This window comes from Miniopterus schreibersii (assembly GCF_964146895.1).
Source record: "Miniopterus schreibersii genome assembly, chromosome: 9".
Taxonomy (NCBI): domain Eukaryota; kingdom Metazoa; phylum Chordata; class Mammalia; order Chiroptera; family Miniopteridae; genus Miniopterus; species Miniopterus schreibersii.
The window spans coordinates 13,019,943-13,043,886 of record NC_138118.1 but is presented as its reverse complement, the minus strand read 5'-3'; the positions used below and the strand labels follow the sequence as shown (position 1 = coordinate 13,043,886).

At 39.7% G+C, this 23,944-nt stretch overlaps 1 protein-coding gene across 1 annotated transcript in view; it reads left to right on the top strand.

Moving 5' to 3' along the window:
- The window catches only part of EXOC4 (exocyst complex component 4), a 643,225-nt gene that overhangs the window by 83,399 nt on the left and 535,882 nt on the right, over window positions 1-23,944 (top strand). Inside the window, exon 7 of the mRNA XM_081147994.1 lies at window positions 11,024-11,198. Within this exon, the coding sequence (XP_081004120.1) occupies window positions 11,024-11,198 (175 nt within the window). The remainder of the gene's footprint in view (window positions 1-11,023; window positions 11,199-23,944) is intronic.

The following is a 23,944-nucleotide window of genomic DNA, read 5'->3' as shown; positions in this document are numbered from 1 at the left end:
CAGACATCACAGAGTTTGCAGTTTTGTAGCATTTATGCTTCGCAAAGCAGTCTGCCATCTGGTGTCTCACCTGAGTGAGCCTCACTCCTGGCCTCATCACAGGTAGGGGCATTATTATTAATCCTAGATTTACCCAGGGAAATGTGAAAGCTGAAATAATTTGACAGTTCACAAAGCTTGGTGGCAGTGGAATTAAGAGTAGTCGAAGTAGTCTCTCTCCACCGTGTAAGTTTGCTTTCTGGCTCATAAAAAGATGACGTTCCTGACTCGCTTCCTGGGCTGATTCTGTTTTTCCTCCGGAGGAGGGCATTATCTGCACTGACTTGTTCATTCTCCCACTCACACCCCCCATTGTGATTAGTGACAGGCCTCCCTGAGATAGCTGGACATGTTAAGAAGTCTGACCAGCAGCCACAGAGTAGATGGATCTTAATTAGCTCAGCTGAGAATCAAACTCATGACTTCGATTCCTACACAGCTCCCCTAGAGACCTTGTACATTCTTGTATTAAAACTAATATACAACTAAGAATATTCCCCTAAAATCTTAACTTTTGTTTTCTTTAAGAACTGGATTTATGGATAATTTTTTTAATGTTCTACTATGAGGAAATACTATTTTTGGAATGGGGGAAAGCTCCCCCCTCCAGCTTCATTGACATATAATTGACATATAATACTGTGTAAGTTTAAGGTGTACAATGTGTTAATTTGATACACTTACATATTGCAAAATTCTGACCACCATAGGATTAGTTAATACTACTGCATCACCTCACATAATTACCATTTCTTTTTTTTGTAGAATATTTTAGTAGAATATTTAAAATCTACTCAGCAACTTTCAAGTATACAGTACATCATTATGCTGTACATTAGGTCCCCGGAACGTATTCATCATGGAGTTGGAAGTTTGTGCTCTTTGATCACCATCTCCCCATTTCTTCCACTCCCCTAGCCCCTGGCAACCACCATTCTAGTCTCTCTGAATTTTTTACTTTTTTATAGTTTTTTAGATTCCACATGTAAGTGGTATCATATAGTGTTTGTCTTTCTTTCACTTATTTCACTTAGCATACTGCCTTCAAGGTTCATTCATGTCAAACAGTATAGCGCACCGTTCTTTCTCACGGCTGAAGAACATTACATTGTATATGGTGTATGCCATTCCTCTGTCCATGGTCACTTAGGTTGTTTTTTATCTTGGCTATTGTAAGTAATGCTGCAATGAACATGGGAGTGCAGATAGCTCTTTGAGATCCTGTTTTCATTGCCTTTGGATCTCCACCCAGAAGTAGGATTGCTGGGTCATTTAATAGTTTTTACTTTTTGAAGACACCTCCATACTGTTTTTCATAGTGGTTGCACCAGTTTACACTCCCACCAACAGTGCACAAGGTATCCTTGCCAGCTCTCATTTGCTGTCTTTTTGATGACAGCCACTCTAGCATGTGGGAGGTGATATGTCACTGCGGTTTTGATCTGCATCTCTCTGAGGATTAGTGCTGTTGAGCACCTTTCATCTACCTTTTGGCCATTGGTGTGTCTTCTTTTGAAAAATGTCTGTTCAGTTCCTCTGCTCTGATTGGATTTGGGGGTTTTATTTGGTTTTGAGTTGTGTTAGTTCTTTTATATATTGAATTATTAACCCCATAGCAGATACATGATTTGCAAATATGTCCTCACATTCCATAGGTTGCTTTTCACTTTGTTGATGGTTCCTTTTGCTGTGCAAAAGCTTGGTAATGTGATGTAGTCCCACTTACTTATTTTTTCTTTTTGCTATCTTTGCTTTTGTTGTCAAATCCAAGAAATCATTGCCAAAACTGATATCAGGGAGCTTACCCCTATGTTTTCTTCTAAGACTTTTATGGTTTCAGGTCTTATATTCAAGTCTTTAATTCATTTTGAGTTGATTTTGTATATGGTGTCAGAATAATCTTTTGCATGTGGTTGTCCAGTTTTCCCAACACCTTTTATTGAAGAGACTATCTTGGGAAAGGCTTATGAAAGAATGATACTAAAACTTTAGTTAAAAGAAAGGAGGCTTGGGTTTATTTTGTAATTGCAGTCATTAATTTGCTACATGTTAAAATGAGAAATTCATTCGCGGTCATCCCTTCGGAATTCAGAAACTGAGCAGGAGAGGCTGACTTGGCAAGTCGAGAAGTGGCACAGGAAGGAAATGACTGGAGCCAGGACCCAGTTTAGTCTTCTTTTTATTTTTACTGTGTTTCATTCTGTGTTGCTAATAGTTTTTTCCTGTTCTTTTCACAGTGCAGATGGAGAATTAGTCAGCACTCCTGAAATAGTTACTTCTTTTTACATGAAGATTGTTATTAATAAGTGGTGAAACTTATTTCTACTTCTTAAAAGTAGGTATTAGATAACCTTGAAGATTAAATGGGATCTGTGTACTGTTTGAAATGAAGAATACTAGGTCAGCCAAGCTTATTAGGAAAATGTGTATGTGAGATATAGGCATGTAAAACTAAGACCATTTGGTATGAAATAACAATTTCTTTCAATTTTTCATGTAAAATCTAAGCTCTGATTTTAGTATTTTCCTATCATTTAGCGGGTGGGGAACGTCTGGCCTGCAGGCTATACAGTGCCCATGAAATCATTTGGTCTGGCCCTGCCAAGGTAACCACAGGCGGGACTTGAAATGCAATAAATCTGGGAGCTTTATTTCATAGCTAATTTTTAAGTTGATAATTATATATGGCCCACGAATGATGTTATAAATATCCGTATGGCCCTTGACAGATAAAAGGTTCTCCACCCCTGATTTGGAGCTAGTGGTGGTGGTGGTAGTAGTAGTAGTAGTAGCAGGGAAATAGATACTCTGTGGTTATTGCCTTTGTCTGTCAGTGAGGAAATGATATTAGGGTCTCGGCAGGTAAGTGGTAGAGCAGAACTTACTTTCTTCCTTGTGTGTGTGTCTTTACTTCGTGATCAAGTAAGACAGCCTCTTGGCTGCAAACATGGATTTTCCAGCCAAATGACTAATCCAAGGTTTCCTGGATGTTAAATTTAGATCCAAATAGCCGTATCTCACCTTAAAAATTAAACATTTTTCACAGCTCGATAACACTGCTTTATACCATAGACATTTCTTTTCTTGTGCAATTGTGGCAATTAATTTCTTCTTCTTACCTCTTTGCCTTTTTCCTGGTGGCACTTGAGGATGAGACACATAGGGATGGCTGCGGAGGGAGGTTAGTAGAAGACCCGGGAGCCTAAGGAACATTTTATTTATATCTATAAAAAGGCTGTTTTTAAAATTTGCCAGGTAATTGGATTTAAAGAACAAATACTTTCTTCATCTTGACACTTTTCTTTTTTCTTTTTACATAAAATAGATTTATTACAGTATTATTAAAGTTAGCTCTGAATGCATGTATCTTTCAGCTTGTAACTATACTTCTTTTGGTTGTCATGTTTAGGCTGATAAGGTTATCTTTTTGAGAGATAGTTTTGTGTGAAATATTTTTTATTGTGGTTTTCTAATCTATGAACTCATTTCCTCACCATTTATTATCTGTCATCAGGTCTCTACCTCTTCCATCTACTGGATCTCATTTTTCCCCCTTTTCTTGTTTTTAGAGAGGAAGGGGGAGAGAGAGAGAGAGGGAGGGAGAGAGAGAGGGAGAGAGAGAGAAACATCAACGTGAGAGAGAACCACTGATCTGCTTCTCCTGAATGTTCCCCGACCAGGTATAAAACCTGAAACCCAGGCATGTGCCCTGCACGGGAATTGAATTCCCCATCCTTCGGTGTGTGGAGTGATGCACCCAACCAACTGAGCCGCACCTGCCAGGGCATCATGTTTTTCATTCTTTCATTTAACAAATATTTATTGCCTATCAGGCTCTGGATATCATGACAAGTACTAGAACACAGTGATAAGTCAGACACAGTTCTTACCCTCAACAAGTTTACAGTCTAGAGGGGGAGAGGCAGGGACTGGAGGAAAGGAGACTAGTTTGGTGGCTGTTCTAATAACCCAGGGGAGAGATGATACCTGAATTAGCAAAGTCACAGTGGCAGTGGAGTGAAGTCGCCGTTGGAGAGACGGCGAAGAGGTAGAAGTAGAAGTTGGCTGTTGATTGGATTGGAGGGAGGAGGGAAGTGGTGCCGCTGCCTGACTTAGGGAACACGGGGAAGGAGCTGCGGGAGGAATATGATGAGCTCCATTGAAGACATGTTGAGTGTGAAGTGTGTAGCTTGGGAGCGATCTGGCCGCCCGAAGGTGTTGGGCTGTGGTTAGCAGGTGGATAACTGAGGACGCAGTGCTCAGTGAGCTCCCCCGAGAGTGCGAGGACAGGAGAGTCCGCAGCAGGTACAGAGGAGGCTCCAGCCGAGCAGCCAGAGGTGGGAGGGCGGCGGAAGAGCGGTGCCTGGGGGGGGGGGGGGGACACACATGACACAGCTCTTACCTGAGTAAGGCCAGGGAGTGTCTGCTAGGCTGGGCCACGTAATTGAGGCTCTGGCAAGACCTTTTCAGTAGAGCGCTGTAGGGGTAAAGACCTGTTTGCAGCGAGAAGGTGTGGACAGTTTGCTTCATGCTCTCTAGGCTTGGTTTTCCTAGCATCCTGCAGTGCTGATCAGTACTGAGCTCTTTGCCTTCGTTTCTTACATTGCTTCCTTTCCCCCAACACTCCTTAAAAGGAACAGTCTCCGAAATGGAGTCCCTTTGTTCTCTCTCTGAGCTTTGCGTTTCTTGTCTGTAAAATGAGGGTAAAAGTGGTACAGCGGGCCCTGGAATAACTTTGCGTCCTTGAAAGTGCTTTGGTATAGTGTTAATGGGATGCATAGGAACTTGACTCTGGATTACACTGAGTAGCCCGTGGTTCATTACATGTCGTTTTGTTTCACGTTCCCGAACCCGTCAATGATGCTGTGAGGACTTACTGAACCTTCCTCACAGGGTTGTTCCATGGGTTAGATGAGATAATCCGAGTCCAGCACTTCGCACTCTGCCTGTGGTGTTGTGTCAGTGAGGCTGTTGCTGACGTTGACATGGCGTCTCTGTTGTCATCCTCAGCGTGTCATTGTTGTCATCGCCATCATCATCATCATTGTCCTCGCTTCAGTCCTACTGTGATCCCTTCTGTTGCAACAGCTTTAGCCGCCAGCCCCATGCAGAGCTTTCCTAGCACTGCCACCCTACATTGCTCATTTCTTTACTCTCGATTTGGGCACCCACAAACTTTGACTGAATGCTTTTTCCATTATGGGCACTGGCTATGTGTTAGGGTAAAGGTGTGGTTATGAGGAAGCATAAAACGGGGCCCTGTCCTCACTTTCTGGCCCAGGAGGCCACGCATGTCACTATAGTGTCACTTTTTGCAGTCCGTTGTGCTCATCTGGTTTTGTTTTGGAGGAGTTATAGAGTCACAGAGGAATAAAGGCACTGGCTCTTAGTCTGTGAATTAGGCCTCTTTTAGTTATAAGTAACAGAAACCCAACTGCGACTACTTTAATTAAAGAGGCAGTTTTATTGGAATGGTATTGGTGTATCTTATGGAACATAAGCAGGATTTTACTAACCAAGTTGAGGGAAGGCAGAGATGAAGCTGGGCCATGGAAACATCTGGAGTGCCTCTTATATTTGCCTTTAAAAATTTTCAGTAGATGGTAACTGTTAAAGGTTCATAAATAACAGTTTACTATTATTTTGAGTGCGTTTTTATTATACGTTCACATATCATTTTTCATTTGATACAATCAATTTATGATTAGGGAATTTGTATTTGAGGAACTGGAGATCTGGAGAAGTCCTGTGGCAGATTGAAGGGCTCATGGCTCCTCTTCAGAGGCCTGGTGTCAAGTCTCGGTTTCCGACAGTCCTTTGTACTGGCATTTATACCACTTTGCCTTCCCAGGATTAGTATTTCCTTTCACCACCTGTGATGTATTGCATATTATACCATACTATTTTCTGACTCTTGAAATAACCTCTGTGTGTGTGTATGAATGTGTTATTGTCATCTGAAGGGTAGAAATCACAATTAATTGAAATTCTAATCACTGAGGTTCTTAGGCTTATTCCCATATGAGGTTTCCTGTTTTTCAGTCCAGTTTAAGGCACCACCTAGTAATTGAATGATTCTGCCTGCTCTGTTGTGTTTTAGATCAATGGTGAAAACCTGGAGCCTAAGGATTTAAGTACCTGAGCTGATGGCACTGTAATGTTTTATTTCTTCTATTTGTTTAATACTTTGTGGTGGGAGTGGCATGGGGAGTGATTCTCATGGGGCTGTGTGTGTTTAGTTCATCCTGAGTGCATCTGCAGCTAAAAGTAAACCCTTGTTTTCTCAGTCTGGCGTGGTGTGGGCAGATGAATATTGACAACATGTTCCCGTCACTTTAAATGGGGCCAGACTCCTGCAGATTCCTGTTCAGTTTGTGTGAGTGAGTCCTAATCTCTTTTCTTCTTTGATGCATCAGGAGAGTCCTCTTTCTTTCCCCTTTTCTTTTTCAAGGAGCCTATGTTGGTTGCGGAGTGTGTGGTTGACTTCGCTTTCTTTCTGTTACTGGCTGTTCACTTGCCCCTGTGCTGCCTTCAGCTTCCAGTTTCCTCTGAAACCCTCTTGCCAAGGCCAGTGGGACACGACGGGTTGTAAATCTCTCTCTTTACCTTACCTGACTTCGGTGCAGCCTTTGACTCCACTAGTGCTCTCTTCTCCTTTGTCTCCTAAAGTTTTCTCTCCTGGCTCTCTCCTCCCTAGCTGCTTCCTACCCACCTTGTCAATGCTGCTATTTCAGGAGATGCTGGCTCTGGCCCTTGCTTTTCTTTTTTCTTGCTCTGCGTCTTATCCTTGTGTGATCTCATCTCTCAAATATTTCCCACTTTTCAAATTTCCAGTACTGGTCTCTCTCCTGAGCTCCAGACTTGCCCATCCAGCAACCTAAGTACATAGCACCTTAAATGTACCATATCCAGACCTAAGCCCAACACCACTCCTTCCAGATTTCTGTCCTTAATTCTCTCTCTGTCTCAGGAGAGGTGACATCTTCCTCAGAGTTGTTCAAGCCACAAACCCCGTCAGAGGGATCCTGACTTGCCTCTCTTGAATATTCTGTTACCTTCACTAGTTCTGTTTATTTTCTAATTGGACCCTCCTGCAGTTCTGTGAGGCTCCTGGAACAGGTATTAAGTAATACTTTGATTTTACAGACTGAGCACTTAGTCTGTTGAGAGAAGTTGAGAGATTTTGTTTCATAATGAAAGGGTTAGGAATGATCAGTATGGGGAAAGAATGTGAATCTTTTGTTTCTTACAGATTACTGGTATTAGAAGGAAAAACAAACAAAAAGTGGCCCAAAAGAGAACTACCATGTCCTGGCAACAGGAATCCGAAGGAATCGGGTTTTTGTTAGCCTTCACTTTTTGAGGCAGCAGATAGATTCCTTTTTCCACTGCTCCATGTATTTCCTTTTCACTACAGGGGAGGTGTTGGGCTCTCACTCTCCCCACTCAGAGCCGCAGCTGATGGTTTACAAAAAAGAGATATATTGAGATATAATTCACCTGCTATATAATTCACCCATTGAAAGTTTGCAATTTAGTGTTTTTTAGTTTATTTACAGGATTGTGCAACTATCACCACTGTCTAGTTCTGGAACATTTTTGTCTCCCACCCAAAACAAATCCATATGGTTTGGCAGTCACTTCCCACCCACCTAAGTAACCGCTAATATATTTTCTGTCTATAAATTTGCCTTTTCTGGATATTTTATATAAATATAATTATACAATATGTAGTTTTCTGTGATTTTTTTCACAGCCTGTTTTCAAGGTTCATCTGTGTTCTAGCATGTATCGGTACTTCATTCCCTTTTATAGCCAAATGAGATTCCATTGTATGACTATAGCACCTTATGTTTGCTTGTTATTTAGTTGATGGAAATTTGACTTGTGTCCACTTTTATGGTTTTACTATAATTTAATATTTTCTATTTTGAATAATGCTGCTGTGAGCATTTGTATACAAGTTTTTGTGCACATATATGTTTTCATATCTCTTGGGTATATACCAGGAATGAGATTGCTGTGTCCATGTAATAACTCTGTGTTTAAGGGTTTGAGGAAATGCAAACTGTTTTCCAAAGCAGCGGTACCAGTTTACGTCCCAGCAGCACTACATGAGAGTTCCAGCTTTTCTGCTTCCTCACCAACACTTGTTATTGCCTGTCTGTTTGATTATAGCCATCCTGGTGGGTTGGAGTGGTATCTCATGGTTTTGATTTGCATATTTCTGGTGGCTAATGATGTTAAACATCTATTTGTTTATTGGTCATTTATATTTTTTTTTTTGGAGGAGGTAGCTACAAATGCTTTGTTCATTTTTAAATTCGGTTATTGTCTTTTTATTACAAGTTTAAGAATTCTTTAGATATTCTAAATAGAAATGCTTTTTCTGATATATGATTTGCAAATATTTTCTCCCATTTTGTGGGTTGTCTTTTTACTTTCTCGATGGAATCATTTGTAGCACAGAAGTTTTTAATTTTGATGCGGAGCTGCGGGTTTATTCCTCTTGCCATGATCATGTGATGATAAGGCGGAGGAGAGCTTCCCTCTCTTTGGAACGGCTGGATGCTCAGAGGAGGCAGGCAGCAAGTGGAACCTCACCCATTCTGCCCGTCTCTCCTTTATCCCTCCGCGCAGTGTCCCCTGGGCTGTGGTGGTCTGTCTTGGCTTTGATCCTCTGGGAGTGAGGGAACTGGCGCTCTGTCAGCATCGTATGGAGAGATTGCTACTTCTGTGGTGTTAATAGATACCACGGATCTCACCGTACACCTCGCTTCCTGCTAGGTCTCTTCTACACAGAGCACTGCCCCTGGTTGCTGAGTCGGTCTTGTCCTTGAGTGGCGGCCACGGTATGCAGTCACGAGCTTGGTGGCTGGGGCGATGGCCAGGCAGCAGCACCTTCCATCCAGAGGAGCCCCTTCTCTTCAGTGCCTTCTGCTTCACTGCTGGTCTACAGGCCTGTGCCCAGACCTTCATGCCTTTGGGAAGCTGGACACCACACCAGTGTGCCCCAGGCTTCTGAATGTCGTGGACAATACGGTTTCAAAGACATTGGAGTGTGACATAAGGTTATGGAGTTTTAATTTGTCACGGGGACATTTGGCAATGTAACTGCCATCATGAGAGAAAGGACCGGATTCTCCTGCTAAGAGAGTACAAAAAATATGAAACTAAGTCTCTTTACCTTTGTGAAAAGTCAGTCTGTGGTCCCATTTTTCTTATTTTGCTGCATATCACTGAAAAACACGTTACGGTCTGTGGATTGATTTTGGGAGCTGCAGGGATACATAGTCAGCAAAAATCTTTATTTGGAAAGCAGGACCATCACTTAGTCAAGTATTAACTCTGTGTGATACCAAATACCAGTTTTATACAGAGTACTTCTTATATTTAATTAATTATTTTGACTGCTATGTGATAATTGAGTAGCTCTCCAATAGCACAGATGAGAAAGAAGACTTGCTTTAGGTATTTGTGCATGTAAATATGAATTGACCTTTAAGAAATTTAAAAAATCACCATTCCAAAGGTAGGATGGCTTTTACTTACAAATGTACTCTGTAAATTCTGGGTTATGTGTATTCTAGATTGGGAGTGCTACATACATTTTTATTGATTCTGTCTCTTCTAAATTAAAATGTCAAATACATGTTAGGGTTTTATCATAAGACAGTTATTGGCCGTCACGTTAGCACATTAATTATAATAATTGGTCAGTAAAGAAGCCAGAGGAATAGATAACATGCTGTATGTTTTGATGAGATTGTAGTCATAACCTCTAATTTATGGTAATAGGATCTTATTAATTGACATTGCCGACAAGCTCTTTTGCTTTCCTTTCCCCCTTTCCAGGTTAGTTTATGAATCTACTTAGGAACTATGAACTGAGAGCCACACAATATGCAATAAAAGTCACATTCCATATCTTCTGCACTTGTTGTGGTATACACATTAAATTCATTCAGCATAATTTGCCGATCTCTCTTCTACGTGCTGAGTGTACAGAGATGTATAAAGTAGTGTCCACACTGAAAGACTGAGATGGAGAAGGGGGGTAGAATGTCTGTGTATAAATAAATGTGACTCGAAATAGTTGAATCACATATGGGAGCCACAGGTGGTTAAATTCCTTAAAAGTGGGATAAAATACTATACAAATTGAGAGGAGGAAGGAGGATTCCCAGCCTGGGCCGTCAGTGATACTGTGCGTCTCAGTGGTGGAGGAATCCCTTTGTGTCCATGCTGTAAAGCTCTATACTGTCTCTGAACAGATGTCTGTGTTCTAGAACTAGAGAGAGAGGAAGGTGGCCAGATGCACTGGCAAGGGAGTCAACGTTTGTTCTAGGCCCAGCTGCCTTGCAACCTCATTTTGTGTCCTTGAGTCTATAAAATTGATGTAATAATATGTGTCCAGCATTTCTCACCGTGACAAATGAGATAATGCGGATGACTAAGCTGCTCCCTGTGGTGAAAGTCAGATTGCTTGGCAGGCGCATTTTTTTTTCCAGGCAACTTACACCATGCATTTGAATGGTAGTAAGCATAGCTTTCCATGACTAAACCGATCGGCATCCTTACCTAAGTGCCGAATTTATTGCTAGGGAGTAGCATATTCCGTGTGACATCTGAACTGGCTGAAGAATTGCCTGAATTCCTTGGAGAAACTGCTTAAGAATATAGAGCAGTGTGATTGTAATCATTAAAATATGTTAAAAAGGAAACAAATTTTTATTGAGCTGGTTCTGCTGGTTGAGGAACTTTACAGTTGGTTTTTTAATTCTTACATCTTTTCTGTTTTATAGTAGAGGAAACTAGGGCTTAGATATGTTTTCAAAAAAGTTTCTTTGTTTGAAGTCAAACTGCTGAAATCTAATGTGCTGTTTGCATGGTCATTTTAGTTTGGTGGCTCCCTTGCAGGTCATTGTAAGTCATCTTTGGGTGTATGTTTTAATGTGATTTATTTATTTGATTTCTTGGCTAGGTTACTTCTAGAACTTCTGGAGTTGCTGTTTGACAAGTTTAATGCTGTAGCCACTGCTCACTCTGTGGTCCTGGGGTACCTGCAGGACACCGTCGTGACCCCACTGCCTCAGCAGGAAGATGTCAAACTGTACGACATGGCAGATGTGTGGGTGAAGATCCAGGATGTCCTCCAGGTATGGTCTTTCAACAAAGGGTGCCATCTCCTCAGAGTAACAGGTTAGAACAACAACACAGAAATTAGCAACCTCAAATATTCCCTAGTCATAAACAGAGGGAGAAAGGAATGTTTCTATTTAAAGGTGATGCTGCTGACCTCATGAACATCTTTTACCTTTTAGAAAACTTCTTTTACCAGACTTTAAAATTAGGAGATGCCTAGTACCTAGCAATTAAGGATTTGCAGTATTTGGCTTTCTGTTGTAAGGTACTTTACTTCACTGTAATTAGTCATATATCAAGAGTTAATATTAAAATGTTCTTAAACACTATTTTATAAACATATATGTAGCTTAATTTTATGACCATTTTCCTGCAGTCAACTCTTGCATATATTGGGTAAATGACAGGTCAAGAGCTTCTTTTGAGATGAGAATAAATCTATAAGTATAAATGTATCATTTTGATTCATTTGGTTAAGATTGGAGAAATGATATTACTGTTTGGTGTGATGCTACAGAGATGGTATTTAGAAATTTTATTATATTTTCTCTCCATAGACCAGGAAAACATATTTGATTTGGCCGGATGAAAATTAGAAATACAATTAAGAGTCAACTGAAACAAATTTGACATAGCTAAATAGAAATGTCTTGGTCAAATAGTACCTACTAATATGAAAAAAATTAAGAATATGTAGACAGTTGAAAAATATAACTGTAGGAATGAAATTACTTGCATGGCAAATAGGAGTCTTGCAGGAATAAATAAATCATGATGGAAAATTATAGTTATTTTTGACAGTATAGACCTGTTCCTGGTGGATTGAATGATTAATTCTTGGTTATTCATTCATTAGACATTTTTTTGGATTAAGTCAGTGCGCTTTATTGATGGTTTAGTAGAAAGGATATGGATTGCAACTATGTTCCCTGAGGGTTTTTTTTGTTTTTTTTTTGCCACTCTCTCAATTACTATATGCCTGTAGTAGGTACTTGGTGAATATTTGTGTATTGAATAAAATATCTTTATTGTTGAGAATCTGGTTACTTAACATTTTATATCTTAGTTTGCTAGTCTGAGGCTTGCTAATCTGAGGTATGATGTTTAAAGTAAGTTGTGTTAAGTTCAGAATGTGTATTTTAAGCCCTACAGCAAAACTAAAATTGTAAAATAGATGTATAGGTAAAAAGTTAGTAAAGGGGATTAAATTGAATAGTAAGTAAATATTTGATCTAAAAGAAAGCAAGAGAGGAAAAATAAAGGAAAGATAGAATGAATAGAAAACAAATAGCAAGATGTTAGGCTTATACCAACCATATAAATAATTATATTAAATGTAAATGAACTAACCACTTCAGTTAAAAGGCAGAGTTTAAAAACACTAAGAACAACAATAACAACCATGTTATTTATGAAATGCATTTTATGTCACTATTACTTTATAATTTCAAACTTTTAGAAAGGTGGTAACAATAAGAATAGTACAATGGGCATCCATATACCTCTTTATTCAGATTCAACTAGTGTTAACATTTTGTTACATTATCAGTTTTTTGTGTATGTACATATAGATATTTGTGTATGTGTATGTATATATACACACAGATATTTTCCTTTTAACAGTTTGACTGTAAATTGTCAAAATGTCTATATTTTAGTTTTGTCAGCTGACCCATTAATGATCTGCTTGGCAGTTTTTTTCAAATGGAATTTATTGAGGTGACATTGGTCAATAAAATTTTATGGGTTTCAGGTGTACAATTCTATAATACATCATCTGTATATTGTATTGTGTGTTCAGTACCCAAAGTCAAGTCTCCTTTCATCACCATTTTTCCCCCCTTTACTCTCTTCTAACTCCCCCATCCCCTTAAGCACTATACTGTCGTCCATCTTTGAGTTGTTTGTTTGTTTTGCTTAATCTCTTCACCTTTTTCATCCAGTCCTCCAGTCCCCCTGCCCTCCGACAGCTGTCAGTCTGTTCTCTGTATCTGAGTCTTTTCCATTTTGTTAGTTTACTTTGTACATTAGATTCCACATTTAAGTGTAATCATATGGTTCTTGTCTTTCTCTGACTGGCTTATTTCAGTTTTTTTTCCCTTCAGTAGACAGTTCAGTCTAGGGTTAGATATTGCATTTACTTTTCATGTCTCTTTAGTTGTATTTAAACTTGAACATTTCCATAGCCTTTCTTTACCTTTTAACAATAGCGTTTTGAAGAATATATCTCGCATCTTTTAATATAAGTTCCTCATTTTGGGTTTGAGAAATACGCTTTAAATATAAATTATAGATAGATTAAAAGTATACAAATGTAAAGAGATATACTAATAAAAATAATTTATGTTATGGAAGCATATTAGACACTATTGGGATATATAATATTAAATGGAATTATTTGTATCATAGTACTTACTGCATTTAAAACCTGAATACAATAGTATGTTACAGGTTATATAATCCTACTCTCACAAAGTTACAAAATACTTTTGAGTAAGTTTTTATGACCTGATATTTGACTCACTAAGACTAATGTTCTAAATTCAAAACGATGCTTGAATCTTGTAATATTATCATAAATATTATCATAAATAATTAATTATGGTTATGAACAAAGTAAGATATGCTGTACTTTATTTACTTTGGATTTGTCAAATGTATATAATTCCTACACTTTGGAAAACAAAATTCATTATCTCATATTAACAATATCTATATTAAACTGAAGAACTTTAAGTTCTATGAGACATTAACTTGAAATGTAAAAATGATTAAAAATGTTTCTGGCTTATTAAATGAGTTATACTTTTCACATGTGGTTTTATAGAGTGATTTGGAGATCTTATCTTTATATGGTGGAATGAGTTATTCATTTGTTTGTTTATTTAAACAGCTTTATTGAGATATAACTTACATGTCATAAGATTCACCCATTTAAAGTATAGATATATGATTTTTAGTAAATTTCTGGAGTTGTGCAACCATTACTGTGTTAGGATTTTAGAACATTTTCATTACCCTAAAAAGAAACCTTGTATCCATTAGCAGTAATTTTTTCTATTCCGCACTCCCTTCACCCCCAAGATATGTTTAAGACACTAAAGAGGTATCAACTGAGAGTTAAAACTCTCAGTAGCTTATAGTGCCTAAATCACACACTTGGCAATACTGTTGCTATTTCAGTTAATGCATACACATACCATTGGCATAAGTGACTTGACAGATAAAGAATATAAAACTAAACCTTAGCTAATAATACAAGGCACGAGAGGTCCAACACAGAAATAACATTTCTTTTCATGTGTCGTGTTTAATTGGTTTGAGGTCAAGGTATGGCGGGGTTCTTTCTCTTCTTCCATTTTCCTCCCCCTCTTTCCTATCTACTTTTTCTGCCCCTATTTTTTTCAAACATGTTTTAGAAAAATGACCTTAGTCATGATTTGAGTTAATCTATGGTTGATTGATTCTTAACTATTTTTTTTTCTATTCGTCTTTATGATTAATGCACAGATTCAAGAATAAAGCCTTTTTGAAGAAGAGATTCATTAAACATTTGAAGTTATTATACAATAAAATTATTTTACTTTTAAGTTGTTTTTAGGCCTCTGTATTCTCCAATTCCCCCCCATATTCTTTCAGGTTACAGATTACCGAGTAATATTAGCCTATACACCCATCAATAAACTGGATAAGCAATGACACATACACATAAATGAACTGTTGTTGCTGAATGTAAAAACAGTAGCTGGCAAAATGTGTTATATATCGGAGACATGTCGAATGGACTAAGAAAGGTTTTTAAGGTTGATGATGAGCTGATCCTTGGGAAATTCACAGATGGAGAATGGCACTCCAGATAGGTAGAGTGACACATAAGATTATATTGGTAGGTGGCACAAAAGAATGAGTGTTCAAGGCTATTCAGGGGAAATTAGGAAGAAAAATGGTTTATTGGTAACAGTTTGTTTTGTGGACTAGAAGGTAAGTTTGATAGGTAGATCTGGGTGTAGGTTGTGGAAGGCCTAGTGTCATCTAAGAGTTTTGTGTGTGAGTATCTTTAGACTGATGGTTTCTTTTTTCTTTCTTTTTTCTTAGTGTATATTTTTATTGATTTTCAGAGTGAGAGAAACGGAGAGGGAGAGAAACATTGGTTGCCCTCTGTGCATGCCCTGACCGGGACCGATCCCACAACCCAGTTTTGTGCCCTGACTGGGAATCGAACCAGCAACCTTTCGGTGCACAGTAGGACTCTCAATCAGCTGAGCTATTCCGGCCATTCTGGACTAGTGGTTTCTGAAGGCGGGGTATATATTAGATTTATCTAGAGATTGGATCCTCTGATTTTTTTGTTTGTTTTTGTTATTGTTGTTCTTTTAGCTCCTACAGTGATTGCAATATATTTGTTTAGAATCCTGTAATTGGGAACCATTGTTTGAGTCAGTGGTTCTCAAAATATGTTTCCTAGACCATTAGATCAGTGTCACCTGGGAACATAATAAAAATGCAGACTTAGCAAACCAGAAACTCTGGGAGGTTGGCATGCATACAGTCTGTGCTTTAACAGGTCTTTTAGGGGATCTGTGTGCAAGCTGACAGTGGTGGCCTTTGTTTTAGTTGTGCTGGCCCTCTCAGGGTTTTGCTGGGTGTGATGAGGTGGAGGAATATTAACGTGGTAGCAGTGGGAAAACTGAGTGGAGAGGCTGGAGGCTCAGGCAGGGAAACTATTTCGCAGGCTGATAGTCTGCGGGTTATATTACTTGAGGTGTTGTCTATTAGTGAGATAAACAGGATAGGCTTTCATGGGGCATGGTAAACGAAGACAAAGAAGAGAGAAAGAGATTGACTGGTAAACCTTTTTGGGAGTCTTCTAGAAAATTTATAAAATCATGTAGTCAGTCTGTCAGTCTGATTTCCAGTGTGACAGATATTTTAATGATGGCTTAGTGTTAAATTATTGGGGCCAGCTATGGGCTTGATATTAGGGAATAAAGCTGAAGAAACTACAGTGAGAAGGCTCACTCTGGTGAAGCAGGGGCCCTGCCGTGGGGTATGCTTTCCCACTCCGTGCAGTGCTCGTGCTCTTGCATGAGCAGGAACACAGGAGAATGCTCGCCAGTGCGGAGGGTTTAGAGAAGAATATTTTTGGTTTCAGTTTCCCTGTAGAATTTTATGCTTAGGGCCAATGTAGTTTTGTTGGTGGGCTGCTCTTTGGGTTAAACTATCCCTGGAGACCGAAGTCATTGAGAAGTTTAGCAAACACCAGCAGTTGGGCATGTCCCAGCCTAACAAAGGCGATGGGGCCAGGTGATGCATGGCCTTACAGGTGTTGAGAGTTTGAACTTCAGTGTTTCTTTGAATGGGAAATATTTCTTGCTGAAAAATTGAAATGCTCTTTTGTTTATTGAATCTTGAAAAAGACAATAATTTTTGCTCTTGTGAAGACGGCAGCAGTTTTTCTCTGCTGGATCCTGGGCTTTTTCCTGGCAGGCGGAATCCATCCTGCAGTTGGAAGGCTCATTTGTCTCGGCGTGTTTGTGTCTGGGGACGACTCAGTGAGGAGACAAGGCAGTAGTGTCATAGTCACAGAGTGGCAGAGTTTTCTTCTGGTGTCAGCCCTGTGACCACACACCGTGGCACTCCCTTTTCAGCTTCACACTCTTTTTGAAACTGTGATAATAGAAATACATGTTTTTGCTCCTCTGAGCAGCAGCTGCACCTTCCAAAATGTCACCTACTTGGTGTCACTCCTGTCATACTGTTGGCTGCACATTTTCAAGTGTGTGAGACTGAGGCACACTAGAAATACGCTATTTCATTTATTGTGGGAATCTGCAAAAGAGGCAGGAAGAGGATTCCTTGGAACAAAGTCATCTCTCAGGTTTTGTGATTCTGAAAAAAATCTCATTGTTTTCATCTCTTTTCAAAACTGCCCATTTAGGCATCATTGGCTTGAATGTGTAACCCCTGGGTGTGCTGAGCAGTGTTCTGCAGGTGGAGGCGGGAGGGGTCCCAGAACAAGTCGCTCCAGGTTATGGTGCCTTGATCTCTTTTTCTGGAGATTAACAGAGAACGAATGTAAAATCATTTTACTTTTGTTAACTGCCACATAAATATTTAAATAGTGATAAAATTAACCTCAGGCAGGGAGAACTTGACGTTTGCTGTCAAGTAGGAAAATACACAGATCTTATTGATACTGAGCCATGACCTGGAGGGTTTTTCAAGGAGGCAGACACAACTTCTGTTTTGAATCCAGCTCTGAAACTGGGCTGTTCTTAGGTTTTGTTTCATTTGATATTTTTTCTAGCTGAGAATTCCATACCTTTAAGTAAAATTAGTGTCCCGTCCTTCCCGCCTTCCCATATTTAAGGCTAGATTACTTGTGAGATTGTTGTTGCAGAAATAGTTTTTCTCATTTCTTAGCCTTTTTTGATGGCCTGTTGTGGGTGATGTATTCACGTCACATCAGCCAGGCCACCGAGTCTCCAGAAAGATGCCCGCTCCTGGAACTTTTGTTCTGCTTTCTCAGTGGATAGTGTGCTGCCCAACGAACAGTTAACATTTAAGTTAGAGTAGAAGTCTTCCTCTAATTGGGCCCGGCCTCTGTAGCACCAGGACTCTCCCACTGTCCTACCAATGCCTGGAGCAGGAACTGATGGGCAGCTGAGATCCACTGGCTCCCAGTGCAGATGCAGCAGACACACAAGTCAGAGCACTTGGGAGTCCAGGGCCCAGTGAAACTTGAAGGAAACATGGACATCTTAATACACTGGGCCAAACTTAGAAAATAGTAACATCGCAGCCGATACCCCAGAGTAGTTAGATTTGGTGGCAAGTCTGGTCTCCTTAAATTCCTGGTTACCCAGGAAGGGTCTGCTTGACCTGATTAGATCTTGGTGTAGGGGACCCAAGGGTGGAAAGGACAGGCCTTCCTTCCTACTTACCACCTCTAAAACTTGTTTCTTTGAGACTTTAGAGGTTGGGCCATTAAAAGCCAAGTGCCTCGCGGACTCGTACTGCACTGATGATTTAAGCGTCCTTCTGAAGGCCGTGTGCTTACTGAGGTTTGGTGCACCAGGGCCACAGCAAGGGGGCTGTTAGGAACCAAGAGGTCATAATAAGTGGTGGTGCTAATGGTAACAGGTGAAAGAATGTGAGGTAGGGAGTGTCCTTATATATGATCTGAGTGATACTAAAAAGCAGTTGTGACATTGCCTCACTGACATTGCTCTTGCCTGCCCGAGATCTTAGAGTGACAATAATTATATTTTCCTGGATTGGCAACACTTTTTAAAAATTTAGTACACCTATCCTGATTGTGGAAGTAATGTGGGACTATGCCTAAATTCTCAAACACAGTGATAGTTCTTTGGGTTTGATTGTCTGTCGCTGCCTGCCAAATTACTCAGAGACTTCATGGCTTAAGACAGCATTCATTTTTTTTCTTTCAGATATATCTTTATTGATTTCAGAGAGAGGAAGGGAGAGGGAGAGAGAGAGAGAGAAACATCAATGATGAGAATCATTGATTGGCTGCCTCCTGCACGCCCCCGACTGGGGATCAAGCCCGCAACCAGGACATGTGCCCTGACCGGGAATCGAACCTTGGCCTCCCGGATCCCAGGTCGATGCTCAACCGCTGAGCCAGGCCCGGCGAGGCAGCATTCATTTTTGCTCACTCTTGTGTGAGTGAGGGAGTCAGTAGGGGCTCAGCTGGGCAATGCTTCTGTTTCACATGGCATCAACTGAGATCCTTCACATGGCTGCTTCACCTAAGGCGAGCTGGCTGAGGAGGCCCTAGAAGGCTTGGCTTCTCCACGTGGTCTCTCTCCATAGGCTCTCGCAGCCTGGTGGTCTCGGGGAAGCTGACCATCTTACACGATAGCTGGGTTCTGCTAGGAAGACATTCTGAAAGACATAGGTGGAGGCTGGCTCTCCTAAGTAAGGCCCAGGCCTGGACATTGCATGCTGTCACACATGCCACACTCTTGGTCAAACAGGTAGCCCAGGTTCAAGCAGAGGGAAGACAGAGCCCAGTTGGTGAGAAGGGGGGCAGAGAATTTATGACTGTCTGTTCTATCACAGAGTTGTGGGGTTTGCAGTTCACTTTTACAGAAGAATCCACCCAAGTCAGACACCAGCATGACATTGTTATTGCTGGATTTTTGTCACAGGGTAAGGTTAACATTTTATTGCTGCCTGCTTACTCTTAATTGGTTAGAGAATTTTAAATGATTACCAGGCTCAGCAAATTTTTACCATTTTGATTATGTCAAGTAAAACAAAGACCATTCAAGATGCACTTAAGAAAATACAGATTGTGAAATTGCTTTGTTCAAGTGAGTTTATAAAAATTCTTACAGTAATTACACTTTATCTGTCACTTTAGGCTCAAGCACTACAGTGCTTTCTACATCTTATTAATCCATCTGACTTTTCGTTTTTATTGTATCATATTGTCCCATTTTAGAGATGGAGAGCCTGAGATAAGAGTTTTAAATCATATTTTTACCACCGAAGAGTCAAATGTAGACCTCAGCTTGCCCCAGCTCTCTTTCTGAAATTTAAGTCAGTGGTTTACAAACTGATTTTGGGTTATATATTGGCATCTTGACATTTAACTTAAGAAAATCTGTGATATTCTTTTAGTTGAAATGATTTTATTTCACATATTTTTAAAATGAGGACTTCGTGTTAAGGACTGTGTCTCACTAGGATTTTACTAAGTGTTGTATGTATAGTAGTTTATTTACACCTGTACTCGTATACATGTTTACAAGTTATGAAGACTGAGGTTTTCAGGTTTAAAGAACAGGAGCCACTGAATAGAGATTTGGCTTTTCCAGTCATAAAATGCCAAAGATTTTGATAAAATGAACTAAAACTGGTTTAAGCCTTTGCTTTGAAAATTAAGGTTATTTCCTTTTTGTTACTACAGTAGTTCAGAATGGATCATCTGAATGCTCTGAATATTTGGTGATCACAGCTGTACTCGTGGCCATTGGTCCTCCCTCTCCCTGCTCCCCCCATCCCTTTCTTCTTCGTCTCCCTCTTCCCCTCTTTCCTATTTTTAGAGGTAGTTTAGTTTTCTGTGTGTGCTTTGCTTTTATGAAATGGTTGCCGGCAGGAAGCACAGAGCAGCTCTGTGATTGCCGTTCCTTTGAGGGTGTGCATCTGTTCCTGCTTGTCACTCCTGCGAGGACTGCTTGCTAGTAACTATGTCAGTGTGCAGTGCTTATTATATTCTTGCTCTGGAGGTAAGGTTGGAATATGGAAACAAGGGACATCGCTGATTGTGTTTCTTATGAGTATGCAAAGCTTAATGTAAAAACTGAGTGCAAGTTAAAACAGCAGGATATTAATATTTTATGCCGTTGACCTTAAACCTTTTGAAGTGAAAGGTGATGTAGAACCTGCTGTTACAATATTTCTCTGTATCTTAGCCTTATAAGATCTGCGTTATTCGAATGAGTTTTGCTAATGAAAGTGATACTGAAAAGAACTTTCTGTGGTGCTCTGCCGTGTTGTGCAGGACCCAGTTGCCATGGTTAAGAGGTGCAGGAAGCATCAGTGCAGAGGTCGGAGACTGCACTGGGACCTAACGAATCCCATGCCTTGCTCTGTTTTACATGTATGTGTGATCTGGTTAATGAAGTCTTCTGGCTTCTGTTATACAGTCATGGTTAATCTTAGTTTTGTCACATCTGTTATTTTAAAACAGGAGTGTACAACCAGGATTACCTGTGGACCGCATATCTAGAGAGCCCCCTTCAGTAGGATTCCATCTGATTCTAATGGGCAATCTGGTTAAGAGCTAGAATTAGCAAGTATTATGGGTTAGGTCATATTAAAACCAAGAGCGTGAAAGGCAGTCTTAAGCGATGTGGGAAATTTACAAAAAGTGAATTTAGTTTGATTTTATATATCGCTATAGCATATTTAGGAGAGTTTCTGTTTCTGTGATATATAGCAAATAATTCAGCAAGTTGAAACTGCATAAAGATGGGAAAATAAACACACACACTTTAGAAGGAAAAGAAGAAGTAAACGACGGTGCTGTAACTGATCTCCATTTGCAGGTTTTGGTCAACTTTACTTAGTGTAGGAGCCCAAAGGCAAAAAACATAGGCTATTCTTATTTTTGACTTTAATAGTTGAGAACATTGACAATTACATTATTTACCCAAGATTCTTTTTGGACTGGAAACAATTATATAAGACTGTTTATGATTATTCAGTTATTAAGAAAGGGGGTTTTCTTATGTTGCTTCTTCCTCCACCTCTATTTATTACTTGTATGAGTTTTCTAAATTTATATTAATTTATTCTTTTCACTCAATGGAAAAACTTATTTCTTTCTTTTTTAACATATTTCTTTCTTTTTTAACCTTGAGGGCGTTAAGACAAAAATACAAATTAAACCAAGAACAATATAGAGCAATTTTTGTTCCCAGGGAAATTGTTCACTGTAAACACAAGTGCAGAGGAGACCATAGACAGAAGAGGTCAGGATGGGCTACAGTAGCTGAGTTCATGCACAGAGTAGAACTTGGCACGTTTTAATGTGGTTATTGTCGAATATATTATATGAATAGTATTATATAAAGCCTGAGAGAATGGAGGCTTTTTGGTCTGTTTGTTTGTTTGTTTTCTTAGAAAGTGTTAACCAAAAAATAAGATTGAATAATTTTGGGGGACAGGGAGATCTTTGAATAAGAGATTGAGAAGTTTGGACTTGCCCTTTTAGGCAGTGGGCTGTTACTTTCTTTTGTTTTATTATAGCAAATTTCAAACATGTTCAAGAATACATAGACATGTATATTGAACCCCCAACTACCATCCAGCTTCACTAGTTTCAGGAACTATCCGTTCATGGTGGTAGTCTTTCATTTCTGCCCCTAGCATTTTCCCTTTCCCTTATTTAGAAAAAATTCTAGTGATAATATTGTTTCATATGTATTCCATTATGAATCTCTAAAAGAGAAAAGACTCTGTAAAAAACACAGTTGTACCTAAAAACATAATTTTCTTATTATCAAATATCCAGTCAATGTTCACATTTCCAGTTGACTTAAATATTGTGATTGTGTATTTTTTACGGTTTGTTTGACTAGGTTCCAAATTAAGTTTAAATACTGCAGTTTGGTAAATTTCTTAAGACTCTCTTAATCTATAAGTTCCCCTCCATCTCTCTTTTTTACCCCTTGAAATTTACTTATTGAAGAAACCAGATCACTTGTTCTATAGAACTTCCCACACCTTGGCTTTTGTTGATTGCTTCCTCACGGAGTCATTTGCAATTTATGAATGTTCTGTAACTTGGGTGTAGAGGCTTAGTTGGATTTAAGTTGATTTGGGGGGCATGGTTACTTCATATACGATGGTGGATGTGATGCTTTTTAGATAGAGGAGTAAAATGGTGGCAGTACTGCTTTTAGGGTGATTTACCTGGCAGCAGTGTGCAGAATGAGTTGGTGGAGGGAAATGCATGGAGAATTCAATCAATTCACGAGGGAGAGGCCAGGCTAGGGAAAGGAAGAGGCCAGTGAAAGGAAGAAGGCAGAGATTTTGAAGAGGAAACTTTTGAAACCTTTCAACATCGACTAAGAAATGGACAGCCATGAATCAGGGTGATGTTTTGAGCTTGGGTGGTTGGGAATTAGGGTCAAGAAGATGGTGCTTTGTGCCTGTTAAATTTGAGGTATCAGCAGAATATCCCTGTAGGGTTGTTGTTAGCAGCTAGAGGTTGAGCACAGGGGGCTAGGAGACAGGAGGTAGAAATTTAGGGATTGTCTCTCTGCCTGGGGTTAGTAGCTGAAGCTGTATAAATGGACCAGCTCAGAAGCTCATGCTTATAAAAGCAAAGCCAGGGCTGTTTTCCTTAAGCAGTTCATCAGCTCAGTCAGCTGCCCGTAGACACTACGAGGAGCATATTATACAGGCCCTAGAGATTAGGGTTCCTTGCAGTGATGCCACAGTTTGCCTTGCTTTGTTTGCTTTTGAAGTTTTTCATCCCAAGTGGGTGATAATGGTAACAAAGTTTTGAGCAGGACCCAGGTGCTGTTCAGGTCAAGGGTGGTGGCTTTCAGAAGCTGACGATTCCTTTGGAGATGAGGACCGACCGCTTGAAGAGGAAGTGAAAGCGAGCCTGGAAGGAAGGGAGGAAGCAGAGTGAGCAGGGCAAAGGTGTATTGGGCCAGCCGTAAGGAAGCGGCCTTAGAGTTGAGATGATTCGATGTTTATTTCCCTCTCAGTCCTATAACCAGCCTGACCTACGTCATCACTGAGAACTAGTTAGTGGGAGTGGGCACCCAAAGTTTCTTGATATCCTCTCCTGTTCTTTCATTCTTAATGTCCATCAGAACTCCAGGGGACGTAGTTAATGGGAAGCCACAAAAATTGTGTATAGTCTTAAAAAAAAGTTCTTAACTAACTTGAAGGATCTTAAGAAAATGCGTTATTCAGAGATCTCAAACTGTTAGCAGCATACCCACCTATGTTTTATAATACTTTTGCCTAGTTGTAGGAGATTCGACAAAATGAATGTTTGCCTTCAAACTATGCGTATAATGTTGTCAGGTGTTGAAAGGTGATGGGTACTTCTTCACAGGGGATTGTCTTCAAAGTAACTTAAATTTTGTTTATTCATAACAAGATTATATAGCCAATTTTATAGCATTCAAAGGTGCATTTTTTTTTTTTTTTTAATGGTTCTGGGCTTTCCAGAAGTATTTGTTGGTGTTGACAAAAAGTTGATACT